Source organism: Panthera leo, chromosome C2, assembly GCF_018350215.1.
Source record: "Panthera leo isolate Ple1 chromosome C2, P.leo_Ple1_pat1.1, whole genome shotgun sequence".
NCBI classification, from domain to species: Eukaryota; Metazoa; Chordata; class Mammalia; order Carnivora; family Felidae; genus Panthera; species Panthera leo.
This window is the reverse complement of record NC_056687.1, coordinates 90,940,061-90,960,498: the sequence shown is the minus strand read 5'-3', so window position 1 is coordinate 90,960,498 and position 20,438 is coordinate 90,940,061. Positions and strand designations below refer to the sequence as shown.

Sequence of the window (20,438 nt, the reverse complement as noted above, 5' to 3'; positions counted from 1 at the left end):
TATTGACTACTACAACATTCAAGGAAGTATAGGTAGTTTGGGCCATATAATATCATAGGTATTAAATATTACTTATAGGAGAAAGAAGTAAATTAATGATTTTTTTAAGGTGGATAATGGGCAAGAATGAATCAAAAGCAAACATTTGCTTTACTGACATATGTATTCCAGGGGATTAAATTTTAGACAATTTTTAATTGTCCACCTTAATTAATGGTAGCCCAACTGAGGCTTAAGAGATTTTAGAATAGTAATTATGATTCAGTAGTCACTCTTCAGGGTAGTAAACTTTTTCAGTAAACTTTTTTTACGATTTGAAATTTATAATATTTAGTATATACCTCCTTTAAGAAAATGCAAATAATATGTAAGTTTATCCCCATATACAGGCTGAGTTAATGAACATACATTGAAGAATGATAAAGATATATTTTTAATACATTTGCTATGTTGTATTACTAAAAAATATATGTACTTTAACACAAAATTTTCTAATATAGTATGTTAGAAGATTGCATGTAGCATAGAGGTTTTGTAAATACTATAACAGTAGGTCTGGTACTTAAATTTACCCATAAATGTTAATGAATCTCTCTCTTTCTCTCTCTCTCTCTCCCTCTTTCTTTCTCTCTCTCTACATATATATGTATACACATATACATGTGTGTGTGTATATATGCATGTATATATATATACATATATACTTTCATAAATATTTGTGAGTAGAGTTAGCAATGGAAGGACATAAGAAAATGAAAGAAGAGCATGAGAAAGTAACGAATTGTATTTTGAAGATTAACTGAAAGGAAATATTTTAGAAAATAATAATGAGAATAGAAGGCATTGATGAGATGCCATGGATAATCTGTTTACATAGCCTTAGGTAGAAATCATATTTTCTTTGGGATACTTTTTAAATAGGCCCTATGTCATATGGCATGATGGAAAACACATGTATTTTGAAGACAGATCTAGTTATTTTCTTAGCTCTATGACTTCGTGCTGATACTAGACAGGTTACTTAAGCTTTTGGCCTCAGTTTCCCTATTTCAAAAAGGAAATAAACAACACCCATCTTTCTGCATTGTGTTGATCCAACTGCAAAATATAAGTCAAGATAAGGGCAAATAATAAACGGTAGTTACTAGTTTTTAAGGATAAAACCTACTCATCAATAAATAGGTTGTACAATAATCATGTAACTTTAAGAGTTACTGCTGGAATTAACATCTTATTTTAAGAAGGTTTTGATTTTCGCATAGTATGAATAAGAAAGTACCATCAAGAAAACTGTTTTCCATCTATCAGATCCTAACTTGCTTTTTTTGCTTTCTAACCTATAAAATATATACCAAGACCTGAAATAAATCTCCTTATCAGATACTCTCATGTTATATATTATTAATTTCCTTTTAAGATTTTGTATAGAAATTGGATTATATATATATATATATATTTTTTTTTTTTTCTTAAACTGCCCCACACAGTATTTCTAGCCCAGTGATTTGGCTTCCATTCCCATTTTTAAATTTTCTGTAGGGCTCATACTACTGAAGAAGCTAGATGATAACAATAATTCTAATAGATATTTTTTTTTTTTTTACTGTTAGGACATGAAAAAAATTTCTGTGAAAATGTCACTGGTCCAAAATGATATGTTTCCCAATAATTTGATTTTATGATTTATCTGTTGCCTCAGTTTATGATATTTCTTGTAGACATTCGTTATGAAGCCAATAGGACAGCAATGGAAAGCAGCTGGGGTTTACTATAGGGCTTTTCATTGTTTCTGGCATAATTGTAAAATTATGAGTTAGTAACCCCAAGGAAGTCTTAGTGGATAGCATCTCAGGAATTATTTTTCCACATTAAGAGAAGAGGAAGATTAGAGACAGACCTACGCAACTAAATTCATGTGATGATTTTCTTATTTCATTTTACCTTTAAAAATTTTAAGAATGAATGTTCACTATGAGTTCAATAAAGAAAAAAAAATATCACTACCTGTCCAAGATGGGAGAGAAGGGGAAGGAAAAGACAAATGTGCTGTTCCCTGTGTGTTATCATTGCTGTCTGGTTCCTTTCACATCAGTGTCAGTCATGAAATCAGGAGTCATGAGCTTTTTGATTTGCAGATATGAACTTGTTAGTGAGCAATCTCCCTCCCTTCAACTGTGCAGATACAGAAGAAACCGACCCTCCTTGATTTTCCATTATGTCCTATCCAGAGAGGGGTTGCAAACATGTGCTGGTGTGCCCTCGTGCTCATGAGTTAAATATTTTAAAACCACAACCTTCTATTAAAGTCTGATAGGACTCCCCTCTTTGCAGATTTGACTTTTGTAATTGAAACAAAATGGCACATGCCTGTACTACTTTCTGTATTAATTTGGCATTGTTTCTGCCCATTGTTGGCTTTATTAAAGGCCCTTCCCCTTGGCAGCCTGCTGTGTAGTTTCCAAGGGAAGCCGGTGTTCATTGCTACTCACAGGGTGTGCTGAGCAGCTGCACGACCAGATGCTCCACTGCTGGATACTTTGTCTGACTTGAGTCTGGGGACATGGTCAGGCTGCTTACGAGATATTTAATTTATCCAGATGCCACAGTTTTCAACTTGCTGTCAGTCATGATGAATTCGCTCCATACTTAATATTTGCAGATATTTCAATGTACAAATACTTCTTCAGATCCATGCATTAAAACAGTATATGCTTTTCTTTTTTATTGTTTTCCATTTCATTATTTTCTGCTTCTAAATTAAGGAATTCCCTCTTTCTAACTAATTTTGTTTCTTTTTCTCATTTCTTAAAATGAAAACCAAGTTCCTAGGTAAGCTATGTGTGAACCATAGAAACTATACATTTTTAGCTGAATAGATGTTCCACTGTATTCCAAAAGTTTCGTTGTTATGTATTCTACTTTTCATTGTGCTCGGATGCTTTTCACTTGTTCTGTGATCTCAAGCTATTAAGGAATAAGTTAATTTTGTTCATGGTTTCAGTATTAATTTCTAATAGATTGGATTATGGTAAATATGACCAATAAAAATCTACCTTTTAGATTTTTTAAAAAAGATTTTCTTTGTAGCAAAGTTCATGCATGTGTGTGTGAGCTCTGAAAAATGTTAAGTCTATCAAATTCATTATTTAATTAATTCTTATGTATCTTTACATTTTTGGCTTTATAATTTGTCTAATTCTGCAAGAAGTATATGCCCCACATAATTCTATTTTTAGAAATTCATCTGGTATTCTTTAAAAAAATGTAATGTTATTTCATTTTTAAGAGACAGAATTAAAGCGGGGGAGGGACAGAGAAAGAGGGAGACACAGAATCTGAAGCAGGCTCCAGGCTCCAAGCTGTCAGCACAGAGCCTGACGCGGTGCTCAAACTCACAAAATGCAAGATCCTGACCTGAGTTTGAAGTTGGCCGCTTAACCAGCTGAGCCACCCAGGTGCCCCTGGCATTCTTAATGTATTTTTATTTTACCATTATGTTGTTTAGTGTATTCAGGTTCATGGAATATCCTTTATTTATTTCATTGATTTTTTAAAGTCATTTTGTAGGGTATACCTTTAATCTTTATTACTTTTAATTTCAGATATTTTATATGAATTTGCCTCTTCTGGCTTTTTTATTTGCCAACTATCTATTTGTTTATCATTTTCTTTCAATCTTTATTAATTTGTTTCAAAAAGCTTTCTTGTAAAAACTGTGTTGCTGAGGTTTTATTCCTCTTAAAACATCTTTGAATTTAATGGGATGATTCATGTGTTTTCTTTCAGTGTAAAAATTTATATGCTTTATTCATTTTTCTTTCATCTTACATAATGTTCATTAGGTATCTTTTTTGTTTTTTTCCCCTATTTTCTGATTTGTTGTGTTCATCCAACTTTATTACATGCATACTTCTTAAAAAATTCTCCTAAACATTTTTGAGATCTAATAAAAAGTATACTGAGGATTAATTATAAGAATGGCACCATTTTATATATGCCTGTTTCGAGTCTTATCATGTCTCCTACCTTACATATTGACGTGTACAAGGCAAACACTATGAGAGAAGTGGATTTAGAGAAAACTTCTGTCCAGGGCCAGGTCACTACTGTGAATTCCCTGTCACATGGACATTTCTGCATAAATTCTATCTCCTGAAGAAGTATTCATGATTATTTCATTGTTTGGTTTCTCCAGTTGTTGCATTATCTGTTCTTACAAAAGCCCAGAGCTGGGTAATGATACCATCTAGGACTATTCCTGAATCATTGCTTCTTAATCCAACTTCATATCCAAAGAACACTCTTTTCTGAAGATGAAGCCATTCCATTTTAAACCCCCTGGGCTTGCGATCTCAAACTGAATCCCTATATAAATAGTTGAAAACGCAAAGAGAAGGGAGCATGGAATAATCTGATCTGCTCTTTGTCCAACAGTATCGTTTTCATTCACATTTAGTTTATTTTTTTTTTCTATTAGTTTAAAACCAGTGTTTCCATATTCACTCTTACAAATTATAGAACCATGGAGAATTCACAACACCTCACTGAGCCACAGTTTTCTGAAGTTGAAAAAACAAAAACCAAATACAAATAAAAAATAATAAGAGTAATCTTAAAAATCTCATATTGTTGTTGTAATAATTAAATGACATGAGTCAAGCATTTGGGAATGTCTTTTTTTAAAAAAAAAATACCACTCCAATTAAATACAATGAAAAATAATAATCCTCTTGTTTTAAATGTGTATTCATTTATTTTAAGAAAGGGGGAGAGAGGGAGAGCGGGGGGAGGGGCAGAGAGAGAGGAGGACAGAGGATCTGAAGCAAGCTCTGTGCTGATAGCAGATAGCCCAATGCAGGGCTCCAACTCGCAACTGAGATAATGACTTGAGCCAAAGTCAGATGCTTAACCAACTGAGCCACCCAGGCGCCCCAGAATAATAGTCTTTTTATATCTCTTTTAAAATAAAAAAAGGAAAGTTCAAGGATGAAATTTATGGTGCATCCCTAGTAAATGTACATACAGAAGTTGTGAATAATAAAGATAGCTAGCATATTCTTGAACATTTAAGTATCTCAAAACATATATGTGAGATATGTAATCAACTGTAAACATTAGAAAATATAATAGAATTGCAAAAGACTTGGAAGCATGTATTTCTTTAACAATGTAAGCATTTTTTTCTTTGTCCATGAGCAATTCAATTATTTTGTTTCTGAAATAAATTAAGTAAAGCTTATTGAGTCTGATCAGCCCTTGTTCCCAGGGAATTGCAGTTCAATTTCATTTTTAATTAGAATTGAACATTTTGGATTTCTTAGCATTGGCAAGCAAGACCCAGCAATATAATGTATGTACTTAATTTGTATTAAGTTTCTGAAATTTAGTGTCAAGAGTGAACAATATGTCTGGTTAATATTTAAACATCTCACAGTGTTCTGTTGTAGAAGTTTCCATTTATAAAAGCTGCTGTTCTATAACAAATTACTTTCACTTTCAAATAAACCTGTTATCACAACATGAGCAAAACTTATTCAATTAAAAGAGAAAACAAAGTAAAGTAATTATTTACTCCAATTTGATGTGCACAATAGCTTTTAAACATTCAAAAAATGCCTAAGAAAGGTAGATGTTGGCCTAAATCATTTTTGCTTAATATTACTGCTTTAATAAAGTATGTCGGCATATTCTTATGGGATAGACATTTCTATATAAGAAACCATCTCTCATGGAAAAAGAGACTTATTCTGATGAACCTGCATGGAAAGAAGCCATGAACCATAAAATCAGTTATGCTAATGTTTTCTCCTTTTTCACACCTGTGTGTGTATGTGGGCACGCGTGTGTGTATTCAATGGTAATCTAATGCTGCTCATAACACTGGGGCTAGTTGAGAGCTGTACATCCAAGGTATCTTTTTCCTTCATTTCTGTGCACTCAGGCATTAAACTAGCTATGTTCTGGTCCGAGTCTTGTCTTAATAAACTTCTAGAAGAGAGAGAGGAAGAGATGCGGGGAAGTTTGCAGGAGATGTGTCAGTCACCTGGTACATAGTACCTTGAAATAATACTTTGAACTAAACTCCTAGGCATCTGTAATGAAAAATGTAACAGGTAGACTTAACAGTTAATACAATTTTCAAAAGTTGACTTAGAGTCAGAATGGACCTTTGCTATCTTGTCTACTTAAAAAATATCTAAAATCTGAATAAGAATGTACATGTAGATAATTTTTTTTTCATCCAAAGCTGCATAATGATTCTCAAGAAAATAAAAGACCCTTCTGGGGCCAGTGAAGTGGAAACTCTGTGACCTCTTACGGTTTGTGCTGTTAAAAGGCCTTGTCAATAATTTTTGCTAGCCAGAATTATGAAGACAACAAATGGTGACATATTAACTGCATGGATAAGAGACATGCACTCTGCCTGTGTTTTAGCAACTATAGGTCTTTCTAAGTAGTGCCATTAGCAAAGATAATCTGGAAATTATTTCTATTTGTATTGAATTCTCTGCAGCATCATACATCAGATTTGCTCCCTAGGGAAGAAGAAAAGCTACAAATAACCCATGTCCACGTATATGTATTCCTTTAGCATGCCTGGGAATGAGAACCTCCCTCAGCTGTTCATGTCTGGTTCCTTGTCCTATGCCTGACTAAAATCTGAGTTTTACATAATTAAATAAACTAATTTCAGGAGAGGATGAGAAATTATGTCTCAGTGAAGTAGACTGCCTTTTTTTTTTAAAAAAAAAATAAAGTTTATTTATTTATTTTGAGAGAGACAGAGACAGCATGAGTGGGGTAGGGGCAGAGAGAGAGGGAGACAGAGAATCCCAAGCAGGCTCTGCACTTTTAGCTTGGAGCCTTATGTGGAGCTCGAACTGTAAGATCATGACCTGAGCAGAAACCAAGAGTCGGACGCTTAACCAATTGAGTCACCTAGGAGACTCAACTGCCCTTTTTTTTAAATGGAGAAAATCAATAAAAAGGTAACAAAAAATAGTGTTTCCTTGCTTGGTAAGGAAAATGTAGTAATCATTATCGTAATTTTAAAAGATATAAACTAACATTTTAAGCAATATAATTATAAAAATTTTAAAAAGCCACTCATGCAGTTTGGGGGAAAATGTGTGACTGGGAGGATCATAGAATTTTTTATTCACATTTCCTCTAACCTAGTATATAACAAAAAGCAAACAGAGCCTGGTAATAAGTGAAGGATAATGGAAGAGTAGATTTAAATCATGTTAATATTTACTTTTGGAAATAAACCTATGAAATCTCATCATTTTTATGTCAAGAAACATTTTTTCAGGATAACTACTTCTGGGTGTTTTTTCTTTCTTCCTTAATACCATTCCCTATGACAAACAAATCCAAAGAAATGGCAGTCCTTCAGTTATCAACCTGGTGCTCCTCCTTCTCTTCTTCCTTTAGCATCATCAAAAAACAAACAAACAAACAAACACCCCCCCCAAAAAAAAAAATCAAAAAACCCACTACCAACCTCACACATTATGTAGCATTTTATACTTCTCAAAGTCCTTCAGGCAGACTACCTCCTTTGAATCTGCCAGTCATTTTGTGTGACTTGTCAGGGCAAAGGTCATCTCTTTTTATGGATGAGAAAATTGAACTGTATAGCTTTTTAGTGGCATGCCCAGCATCCTTTGCCTAATGGCTGGTCCAGTTCAAGACCTCTTCCTCTCAGTTCAGTGCTTTTTCATCTGCCATGTTGCTTGCAAGCCAAGCTACAGAAAAACAACTCAATAAATTCAGATGTATTTCTAACAGCTTAAAACATCATATAACACTGGAAGTAGTCTCAGGTTTGAAGTTTTGCTATGGTGAAATTTATTTTTTTTCCTATGGTGAAGTTTTACAAGTACTTTGAAATATGCTCTTTATGTTACTCATTTATTTTTCCTCATATCCCTCCATTTCCACCCACTTTGGATAAGATATATATACCTTGTATCTGTATCTATATTTATATTTATACCTATATTTATATATCTTATCTATCTACAGATATATATATCAGGTAAAAAAAAAACAAAAACACTACCAAATTGTCTTTATTTTTTGTTTGTGTTTATATCTTGATTCATAATACCATAAATTAAGAAAACATTGAACATCAAATATATGTCCAATCACCACAGTTTTTATTTTTCTCCCCTTCTTTGTGTATAAATTAGGAGTTCTAGTTAGTATTTCTGTTAAAGAACTAACTTTGTTAGATGGTAGAAATAGACATTTTGAATATTGATTCTTATCAAGACATTGAAACATCAGAAAATTATGTCAATAAACCTAAACAATAGCAAATTTCTGTGATATCTTTAGAGATACTTAATTATTATTATTTATTATCCGTGGGTTTCTCCCCATTAAGGCTTTAGCTAAATATCTTCTTAGTTAAGAATATTGGAAACATATATTAAAAATTTTTTAAAATAGTGAATTTTGGAATAGTCAAAGTAATGTTCTGTCTGTAACTAATATGCTATAACTATAACTAATACAACACTGCATGCTAATTATACCTCAATAAAAATAGAAAAATAAGTAAATTTTAAAAACTAAATTATGTGAAGAGCTGTACACTTTTTCTTTGATGTTTCTTATTCAACTAGACAATTACAGGATCCCAGATATGCACATAAGTGAGTATGTGAGGCCCTGTTCTCTCCACCAACAATCTCTTCCTCTCTCATACATTCATATATATATATATATAAGCACTAACAATAGTAAGTTGGTAAGTCAGAAGCTTACGCCTTTATGATTTAATTTCTAAATATATATAGTGTTAATATTATTTTTTGTTCCTGTTGAACATGATTTGTGTGGTTTAAAAGCAACAGCATGTCTACAGATGAAAAGTAGTCCATGCAGTTGGTAATATCAACAATATATTTACTAATAGCAATTGTATATTTTCTCCAATATTAGCTATAATTAATTAAATCATCTGAGAAAAATTGATAAAGACCAATACCTTTTAGTGTTTTCAATTCATGAACCACCTTGACAGAGGAAAAGACCCCCGGCCACCGTGTTTACTATCCGAATCTCAAATCCCTCTCCTTGAAAATAAAATTATTTAGGTTAATACTTGCTCGTCCCTCCTCTATCATTGTATTCTCAGCCTAGAATCTAGAATAAAAGATCCATGTTACATAGGTGGATCTATCATGGATAGGAAATAGAAATAAAATACAACATTCTCTTCAATATTTTTAAGCTACGGTTGGAAAAATGATATCATAATTTTATTTTTTGAATTAGGCTTCTACTATGCAGAAAACATTGCAAAAGTTGTCAAATAATATGAATTAAAAATCTGAAAGAAATTTGCCAAGTTACATTTTTCATGGTTTGTAAGTAATATAGTTTAATGGGAAAAGGAAAATAAATTATGAGGACACATTACTCTGAATATGCCATTAACTATGTGGAGTGATCTAGTCATCCTTATGTCATGATTATTTTATTTTTGAAATAAGAATAATTCCACAGGCCACAATGAGATATTAGTTTAAAGTGAAATAAACATTTTATACCTTAAAAATAGGAGATCTTTCCTCCCTCCCTCCTCCTTCCCTCCCTCCCTCCCTCCTTCCCTCCCTTTCTTCCTCTCTTCCTCCCTTCCTTCCTTCCTTCCTTCCTTCCTTCCATCCTTCCTTCCTTCCTTCCTTTTTGAATTATAATGATAAAAGTTGAGGATTCTTTTTACAACTTCCATAGCAGGCTTAACTTTCTGCATTACCTCAAGTTTTTTTCTTCACAAAAGCAGAAGGTCATTGCTTCTTATTAATCTCACCAGAATTATTTAAATAACTTTGGATACATTAAGAAAGCAATTTGAAATCCAAGTAGAGGTGTTCAGTGAAATCAAAAAAGAATGCTGTGATTATGCCTTGGATATACTCAGTCTGATTACAGTGAATATTCCTCACCATAATAGTCTTTTTTTTTCCTTTAACAAAGAAAGGTGAGTTTATTTCTGAAACATAACAAAGCAAACAGGAATCTTACAAATGTCTTTAATGGTATACTGACAATACAATACATAATTAAAGGGCCAAACCACAAACCTATTAATAGGGAAAACAATCTCAAGAAGGAAGAATAACATAAAATTTAAGCCCTGAAGTCAAAATATCTGATTAAGGAATATATTACATTCTGATATTTTCATCTTTCATATATGCCAGAGCTATGTAATTTAAATGAATAAGAATGTGCTATGAAATGTTTGATTCATGTTTTTTAAGTTTATTTTTATTTTTATTTTTCTGTTACTAAAGCCATGAATCCTTAACACATTCTGTTATAATGCATATTAATTCCCCTGACAGTACTTTGTAAAAATCCAGGTCTTTTTAGCAATCTAAATAAATAGGCATATAATTCACACAGTATTGATTCCAGTGTCCTCTCAGAAAGAAAACCACAGCAAGAGAATCTGATGTGTTTTATAAATTCACCCTTTAGCCAGTCTATTTGTCTTTGTAAAGGATGGATGTGTTATTGAAAGCAAAGTTGTGCTTTAGCAGAAAGATTGCCAGAGTTGAATTTGGAAAATTCTAGTTTGATCCCTGGAATTGCCACTTAGTAGACCATGGATCAAGCTCTTATCCTTTCTGAATTACAATTTCAACAACTTCTTAGTGGAAGTTGACATGACGTATTTGATATTCTGAATGAAATTCAACAAATAACTTTGGGGATACTATCTGACTCATAGTAGATGTGCAATTAGTGCTAGATGATTTGGCATAAAAAAGACTCAGAAGGCTTAGATACTGATCACAAATATTTTTCCAAGTCTTTGTATAAAGTGTGGCACCTTCTGTGAATGTATGAGTTTGCTAGGGCTGCCATAACAAAATACCACAGTTTGGGTATTTTGGGTAGTTTAAAGAGAAAATTTCTCACAGCTTGAGGGTGCTGAAAATTTAAGATCAATGTGTTAACAAGTTTGGTTTAGCCTGAGGCCTTTCTTTTTGGCTAATCACCTCCTTTTTGGTGTGTCCTCATGTGCCTTTTCTCCATGTACACACATCTCTGATACGTCTCTTCTTCTTCAGGACACTAGTCATACTGGATTAGAGTCCATAAATATGACCTCATTTAACCTTAATTACCTCTTTAAAGACTCTATTTCCAAATATAGTCACATTCTGAGGTATTGAAGATTAGGACTTAAGCATATGTATCTTAAGGTGAAAAAAATTCAGCCCGTAACAGTAGACTGTAATTTTATCTGTAAGACTAAGGTCCTCTTATTGTTATATTTGCTCTTGTTTTCACATGAAGACTCAGAAAGCTTTTCTAGCTATGGAGGCCAGAAGAATGGTTCTAGTGCTTGGACAGTGTTTTAGGGAACCTAAGTAACAGAGGAAAACACAAGCTTTCAACTTCAGGTTCTTAAAATTAGGTGGTAGTTGAGGGATTCCATGCATTGTAATCAGTGAAAATAAAAAGAGCAAGGCTGACATTTGATGGATTCAAAAGGATGAATTCACAACTTAGGAACATCTATGAATGGATTAAAGTCTAGTTGTGGAATTCACATTGAAGATACTGAGGAAGTGGATTGACTACCTCATAACAGCACCTTCATTCTGGAAGAGAAAAAAAAAATGTTTTCGTTGAAAAGTAAGAACAGAAGTTAATAAGTGTCAGGAATCAGAACAGGGTCCTTTCGCTTTCACTCTTCCTGGCTTTGATCTTCTTTGAATGATTTTTTTTCTCCCCCTGAATATAGGAATACCATACAGCCACCCAATGCTGCCTGCCCCAAGACAGTGGAAATATAAACCTATGTGGGACCATTTTTAGGTACCAGACTACTTACTCTCTGAGTGAGTAGTTTTCAGGGAGCTTTGAGATTTGTAAGATCTGTTCAATAAGGCTGCTATATCCTGCCCATGGATTTGTAGTACCATTTATTTCAGAAGCAATTATTTGGCAACTGTTAAGACCTAGCTTTATACACTATACACAAGGAGAAATGTATTAATATGTTTCACAGAAAGAAATATGGGATCAGCCTCCTTGAAGTTAGCCAAAGACATTTTATCTGCAAGACCCTGTCAACAAGACAAACTCACATGTTCAAATCCTAGTGTGCTAGTCTCTAACACTCCTTGTCTCTACTCTTAGATAACAAAACATAAAATGAAATAACACAAAAATCAAAACAAAATAATTCTATTTTAATTATGTATTTTTATGGAAGTTTAAGCATAACACATCTAATTGAGTGTGTGTGTGTGTGTGTGTGTGTGTGTGTGTGTGTGTTAATTTCAGAAATAAGCTGGTTTAATACTTCTATTCACATTCCAACACATGTATATCCAAGCTGCCACAAAATGTATTGCATGTTTTCCAGCCAGTGGGTGTGAAATGTAGAACAAAATAATATTCATGTAATACACTTGTACCCATATGCACTGTGTATTCATTTGTTCATTCATTGATACACACACTAATTTATTCATTAACTTAAAAAGAGAAAAATCATTTGGTAGCAGGTACTATTCTAGGCACTGGGGATATAAATTGAAGCTACAGCATTCCTGTCTTCAAGCAGATCACAATCTAGTGCTACTAAAAATACCCATAAAATCCTTATTAATTCCTGTAGATAAAAAATACAGTAGGGGCACCTGGGTGCCTCAGTCAGTTAAGCATTCAACTTCAGCTTAGGTCATGATTTCACAGTTTGTGAGTTCAAGCCCCATTCTGGGCTCTGTGCTGCCAGCTCAGAGCCTGGAACCTGGTTTGGATTCTGTGTCTCCCTCTCTCCCTGCCCGTCCCCTGCTCACGCTCTGTCTATCTCTCTCAAAAATAAACATTAAAAAAGTTAAATACAATAAAATTTTACTTTGAGGACTATAATTGCTTCAAATAATGTCTTGTTTGTTGGTGGAATCATGACCTAGCTTGAAGGGAGTTGACTGACTCTGCATATAGAAACAGAAGTGTCCCAGGGTAGACTAGGGACCATTTCTCAGTTACTAGCCCAGCCCCTATCTCAGGCACCAAAGACTTAGTAAGTCCTTGAGCTAAATAAAAGGGTAGGAGGCTGATTTAATGATTTCTACTTTCATGGAAATGTGTTCCTATAGTATTTTATGTAAATTAGGAAATGGTGCCCTTGCAGGGTGATACAGACTGATGGCTCAGTACACTATACTAGCCTGTGGCTGTGAGTTGCTTCTTCATGACCTTGTAACACTTGAGCTCAGGGCCATTTGCTTGACTCATTTTTTGTGTCTCCCTCTTATGTCAAATACTGTCTTAGTTTACAAGGTAGAAAACATGATGAAGAACGCTAAACTTATCACGTAATATACTTGAGAGAGAGAAGCAAAAGATAATCAAACTTCTGTGTTAAGAAATCTTAGCTTTACATTTGCCTTCTCTTTTCATGAATTAGACCCCCTGTAGAATCATCCTAGGTCTCAAGTGATCTGAAAGTATGAAGGGTTCTGGGCAGGGCTAATAACTTCTACTTGTGCTCCCAGGGACAGTCAAAAGCAGACAACCCAGTGACAGCTTAGCTTACTCCTTTTTTATATTGACTTGCCTTTGAATGCATTTTTAAAGAATATGATCTCACTAGAAGAGTAGATCCTTTGAATATTTTAGGTAACCACTACCTCACCATGTTCAAAATTCATTTCTAACAATATAGAGGAACATTTGTTATTTGATTTAATATAGGCAGTTTCCTCAATTGCCAACTTCATTGGAAATCCCGTAATAATTTCTGAAACTAGGCCACCAAGTTACTTAGTTAGGAGCTCTGTGGTGGCCAGTAAGGGACAGCATCATGAACCAGATTTGACAACATTGAAGACCTGTCCCCCTCAGGTCCAACCATTACAGGCAGAGGATGGGAAGAGGGGATAAAATCACATAGAAGGCTATCTCTTCAGGGTTGTAGGGAGGTAATCAACTCTGGCAAGAGATACTATACTATTAAACTACATAGCTTCATTATAAGCTGTCAAGTATAGAAAAATATCATGGTATATATTGATTATAAAAGAAATCACAATGTATTACCAGTCATAAGCACAAGAAGCAAAATATGCAACTGTAGCATTTTATTTTTGACTGTGATAAATTCTAAGTCACGAGGTGTCATCAAGTTTAAGCAGTCAAATAGTTAATGTATTGACCTTTTTAAAAGAGATTTTTTGAAGATAATTTGACTATCCCACTGAAGCAGGGTCAACAACAACCAAAAAATGTGGATCATCACTTGCCTTTCTTGTGTCCATGGCAGACATCTCTCATAGAGCTATTTTCCACTTTTCACCGACCCTGAACTTGGCCTCGCAATGCTTCCCCAGGCAGCCACTAGTTGCCAGTTAATTGGGGTTAACACTTAAGATGAAAACTATTAATCACTCCACTGGTTAACTGACTTCCTAAGAGCAGGCACTTTGTCCTACTTATCTCCATATGCCAATGCCAGCATATTATGTGCAAAAAGTGACACTCAGTATATAGTTGTGAATGGATAAGTACCCTAGGAATCACAAAAATTTTCACTATCAGGTAATTCTTCAGAAAATATGCAAGTGACCAAAATTACGAGCAAAAATAAATTTAACGTCACTTGTAATTTTAAAAAATGGACAGTAAAGTTTTGGCTAGATTGGCAAAAAGTAATATTCAATGCTGGTGATGGAGGAAATAAGTACTCAGATATATGACTGGTAAGAATGTAGCTAGTTATATATAGCTTTTCTGGAGGGAAAATATTTTATCAAAAATCATAAAAAATAGTAATACTTTCACCTAGAAATTCTTTCTGTAGAAATATATTTCATGAAAATATACATTTGTGCAATGATTTAGCTATAAGGAAGTTTATTGAAGTATGATACAAAAAGTTAAAATTCATGTAAATAACAGTCAAGGATTGGTTAAATAACATTTGGCAGCATTTCTACATCTTATTATTGTATTATTTATAGCATTCACATATATACAGTGTACAGCTATTAATGTTATATGAAAGTGTACTTATATCAGCATGGACCAATATTTAGTATATGGTATTATGAGAAAAAAAAAGAAAGTTTGCAAAATTTATGGTAAGTGGTCTTATTTTGTATGTATATGTGTATATGTGCCTAAGCCCTAATAAAAGAGTTTAGAAATATTAACATTTACTACTTTTTGACAGATAGGATAATAGGATTGTTACTATTTGCCTGTATCTTTTTTTTTGTCTAGTGACCATGAATTACTTAATTTTTTTAAAGTAATTTTTAATACTTAAAAATTGTTTTCTGGAGTTGTTCATATTTCTTTCTTAATATGTTCTCCTATAGTAAGCAGAACATTCAAAATCATTCCATTGATCATTTTTTTTAGAAATAGCAATTTCAGCATCTAAACATTAGAAACCCTCCCTAAGGACTTCAGTGTGAGCTTTTCAGAGTCAGTCTTAAATCCAGCCTTCTTATCGACATGTTTTTTGCTCTTTTTTCCTTTTCTCATTTCTCCCCCCTCCCTAAATTCTTCTCCCTTTTCATTAAAGCACTGATAGGGGGGCGCCTGGGTGGCGCAGTCGGTTAAGCGTCCGACTTCAGCCAGGTCACGATCTCGCGGTCCGTGAGTTTGAGCCCCGCGTCAGGCTCTGGGCTGATGGCTCGGAGCCTGGAGCCTGTTTCCGATTCTGTGTCTCCCTCTCTCTCTGCCCCTCCCCCGTTCATGCTCTGTCTCTCTCTGTCCCAAAAATAAATTAAAAAACGTTGAAAAAAAAAAAATTTAAAAAAAAAAAAAAAAAAAAAGCACTGATAGGAAAAACATGACTCAACATGTGAGTCAAACATTCTTTGCTTAGGGTATCAGGGTTATTTTTTTCTGATTGATAATAAAGTATGTTTAATATAATATGTATTAATTAAAATAATATGTACTTGTCCATTACTCAAAAATGGGAAATTACAGAATATTTTTAAAGGAGTTGAAAAAATGCATGAATGTGATGTACTTACATCAAGTATTTTTATTTTTCTACTATAACTTCTTTTATGTAAAAACCATATTGTAGGTACAATTATGTTTTATTTTTCCAATAGAAGCACATCCTAAGTATTTTCTTAGAGTTCTCTTTTTTTCAAGAATAGCTGCCGTGCGAAACCAGCATCTTTCTCATTCGTTCTTTCATTTAGCGACACTCTTGAATGTCTACTATGTGCCCCCTAAGTGCAAGTGAACATTGGAAGAGAAGATAAGCATGATTCTGTCCTCATGATGGGGTCCAGCCAGATCCACAAGCTACTGTATTGCTTAGTCCACTGTAAAAATAAACAAGAGAAGCAGTAATTGAGAAGTGAAGCACAAGTGTTACCTAGAGTCACACAGTGAATTGCAACTGCCTACACTTAATGTGATTCCTAGCCATCATCTCCATCATTTCTTTCCCCAGTGTCCCCTAAGTACCTTTCCCTTCTCAGGAGAAACAAATGGATTAGCAAATTATGATTATTGTTTTCCACATCATGTAAATCACCCTAAAGTATACAAGCTCTTTACCCAAAAAAATTAATTGACCAAGTTAAAACAAAAAGAACATGAAATGTCAAGTTCATCCTCCCCATCATACTTACTAAAGAAGAGAGAGGAGTCTGCATTAGCTATGTTTCAAATGAAGTAGTCAGGAATTGTTTTCTTTTTTTTTAAGTTTATTTATTTATTTTGAGAGAGAGAGAGAGAGAGAGAGAGAGAGAGAGAGATATTAGGGAAGGGGCAGAAAGAGAGGGAGAGAGAGATCCCAAGCAGGCTCCAAAGTGTCAACCCACAGCCTGACATGGGGCTTCATCTCATGGACCGCAAGATCATGACCTGAACTGAAATCAAGAGTCAGATGCTTAACCAACTAAGCCACTTAGCCACCCCATTCAGGAACTACTTTCAAAATCCTTAGTGACAGAGACAGAGCAGGAACTGACCATTCAGAGGGAGGCCCCTTAGTTCCTTATATTCCTCAGTTGCTATATCTGGGAGATCTGGTTGGCTCATCCAGGGCAGGGATCAGAGTGACTGGTATAGTGGGGGCCCTCAGGAAGGTTCAGGACAGTAGATATTTGCATCTGATATTTTTAATAGTTTTTTTTTTTCTCCTCTTTTAGCTTTCCTTATTGGAAAAGGCTGGATTTGGTGGTGTTCTTCTATATATTGATCCTTGTGATTTACCAAAGACTGCAAATCTTAGCTATGATACCTTCATGGTGTCACTGAACCCAGGAGGAGACCCTTCTACGCCTGGTTATCCAAGTGTGGGTAAGTGTGTTGTTAATCTTTATTATCCTCTTAACTGTTACAGGTTGTAACTTATGAGTACATACCACCTAAATTAATCAAGGAATGGCAAAGTTGGAAAATTCTTACCACCCATATTTAAAAAATTATTTTTTTTATCTGCTCAAATTATAGGCTACCCTTTGTTGGAATAAAACTCTTTGGAAGTCTGTAATAGATGTTTGGGTAAATTGCAGTATTGTGAACGAAGAGATAACATATTTTATATTATTATTGATTGACTTAAAGATAAATTAATACTCTGTGGGACAGGCACTCCAAATAGTGGAAAACATAAAAATACCTAGAAGGATGAAATAACTGCTGCTTTCGGATGTCTGTAATTACTTTCAGTACCGAGTCTAGGGTTACACATGGTCTTGAGTGAGTAGTGGAAATAATGTTGGAGAAGAATGGAGTTAATATGAATGACTTGTCTGGCTCCCTAAAGGAAGGGATCAGTCACTGGTGGCATAGAGATGGCCATCTTTGCATCAAATATCCTTCCCTTTCTCGATAAGTTGTGTTCATGTTATTGGGGAGGTCATGTGGTAGAGAGAAGACACCTGTGATTTTGGCAGGTGCTCCCTGCGTCATTGAATTTCTGTCCAGTGTATCATTAACAAGTAGTCCGTTAATACAGACTTGGCCAAAGAAGAAGTTCTGTGAACCTTCTTCCAGGGTGATAGTAACCCATTAACCATGACACTACTGCCAGTAATTAAAGTAACAAAAACTTCACGTAATAATTCATGTATTTTGCCAAAATTTCTCCCTGTTTTCCAGAAAACATCACAAAGAACATTCTAATTATCTTATTCAAGTCCAGTTATCCTCTCTCTATCTATATTAACTTCTCTGCTTAATCAATAACTCTCCAAGAAAGAAGTCTATCGTGTCAAATATGAGTTATAATTTATAAACTGTGTTAGGTCTACTGGTGACTGCTTTGTCCTCCCACGTACACTTTAAATAATCTATTTAAGAATTTTTCTTGAGACCTTATTGATCTGTGTTTTTACAGTCTATTGTATCATTGTTAGAATTTTGAAATTAAAATTAGGACGTGTCCATCTACGATTTCTAGGCATCACCAAAAATGTCATTCCACCTCTCCCATTTGCAAATGCTCTGACTTCCCTGGGCTGTTACAGCTCAGCTTCAGGCGTGTACATGTGGAGGCTAACTCTTGGTGATGAATCAGTAGGCTGCCATGCTATCACAAAGCTACTTTATGAATACTCCTTTTAAATTGGTAAATTGCTCAATTACCCCCATTTGCTCTTAACATTGTTTTTGGCTCCAGTCATTTCATGAATTAGAATCCGGTATTATCTAGCAAAATGTTGGCCAGATTCTCAAGCAATCTCAGAATGCTTTTTTTCCCCCTTTTTTCTTTTCTCTTATTTTCTTTGAAATAATTTCAACTCACAAACAATTTTAAATAGAGTATTTAGAAAATCTGTGTAACTTAATGCCAGCTTTCTCTCGTATTAACATCTTACATAATATTATGCCGGTACCAAAGCCATAAAATTAGCATTGATACAGTGCTGTTAACTAATTATAGACTTTTTTTTTTTTCTGACCCAGTATCCTGTCTGGAACTCCATGCTACATTTCAGTTACCTTGTCTCCTTACTCCTCTCCAATCTGAAATAATCCCTCAATATCTCTTTTATTACCCTGACCCTTTGAAGAATACTGGCAGTTTATTTTGTAGAATCTCTCAACTGAGTTTGTCCAATATTTTCTAATGATTAAATTGTGGTTATAGGTTTTTGGCAGGAATACTGCAGAAGAGATGGTGCCCTCCTCAGTGCATTATGTGAGGAGGTACATATTGCGGATATGCGTCATTTCCCACGCTATTAACTTTTATCCCTTGGTTATGAAAACTATGTGTTTCAAACTGGTGTTTGCCAGTTTTCTCTCCTGTATTGGTACTATTTTTCCCCGTTGTAATTCATGGATATCTTCTGGGAAGATACTATAAGGATACCTAAATATCCTCTTTTTTATTGTACTTTTCCTCATAAATAACAGCATTCATCAATGACTCTTGTTTGTTACAATTATTTCTGTGGTATTTGCTAAACATGATTTTCTACTTCCATCATTCCTTTAGAATCCTTCTTACAGAAGCATTTTTATAATGTGAGTAATCACACTTGCTGCCTACATTCTTAAACAAAGATGAAATAACTAACCATTTGGGGCAAAATTATAAGCCAGAATTCTTAGGCCCAATAACAAATTACAAATGCAATAAATAATATCACTCTATTCCTAATGTACTCACATGAAGAATTCCTTTACAAATATCATGCCAATGTATATGTGTGGCCGGGGGAGGGTCTCTTTTTTTTCTTTTACATATTAATCTCTATAAAACATAAAGAAAATGAAAAGATTCAACTCTTTTCTCTCTTTTCTCTGGTTGCTGAGAAGCTCTCATGAACTGTAGTGACCTATTCCACTGGCTTCTGATTCATTTATCCCTTCCTCCTGCAATTGTCTTAAGATCTCTGTATCTTGGGGTTTGGGTCACATTTTTAAAAAATGTAATGCAACCCTCCTCAATTCTGTGGGGAGGAAGAGAGGGAAGAGGAGAAGGCAGGTTGTGAATTGTAAATAAAAACTACAAATAAATATTTGTTCAAAGTGAATAAAAGTATCTGACTTAATACCCTACAGTATAGTTAGGTAAATGATTATTAGAGGAAGTAATATAAAAGCACTTCTTTTTCCAGTTTTAGGAATTTTATTTTATTAACTAATCTAAGGATAATTAAGTTCTAAAGAAGGGTATGGAATAATAAAAATCCAAGTGTGTGGTTTTGTTTTTTAATATATGTATATGTAATAAACAGAATAGCATAATGAACTTTCCATATGCCTCACCTGGCTTCCTTAACTATCTACATTTCTAGTTTTATATTTTGTGTTGTCTGTGCATCTCTCACATCCCACAGTGCCACTTGCTATTTTTACACAAAAAATTTACACAGATTGAAATGTACACATCTTAACTGACAAAAGGATATACCCATGTAATGTCTCTGCCTATTTAGCTATAGTACATTTTCATCACG

General features: G+C 34.1%; 1 protein-coding gene across 16 annotated transcripts in view; it reads left to right on the top strand.

Moving 5' to 3' along the window:
- The window catches only part of NAALADL2 (N-acetylated alpha-linked acidic dipeptidase like 2), a 1,343,235-nt gene that overhangs the window by 848,702 nt on the left and 474,095 nt on the right, over nt 1–20,438 (top strand). For all 16 annotated transcript variants that reach the window (XM_042954993.1, XM_042954989.1, XM_042954981.1 and 13 more), the window contains one exon: nt 17,175–17,325. In XM_042954993.1, the coding sequence (XP_042810927.1) occupies nt 17,175–17,325 (151 nt within the window). The remainder of the gene's footprint in view (nt 1–17,174; nt 17,326–20,438) is intronic.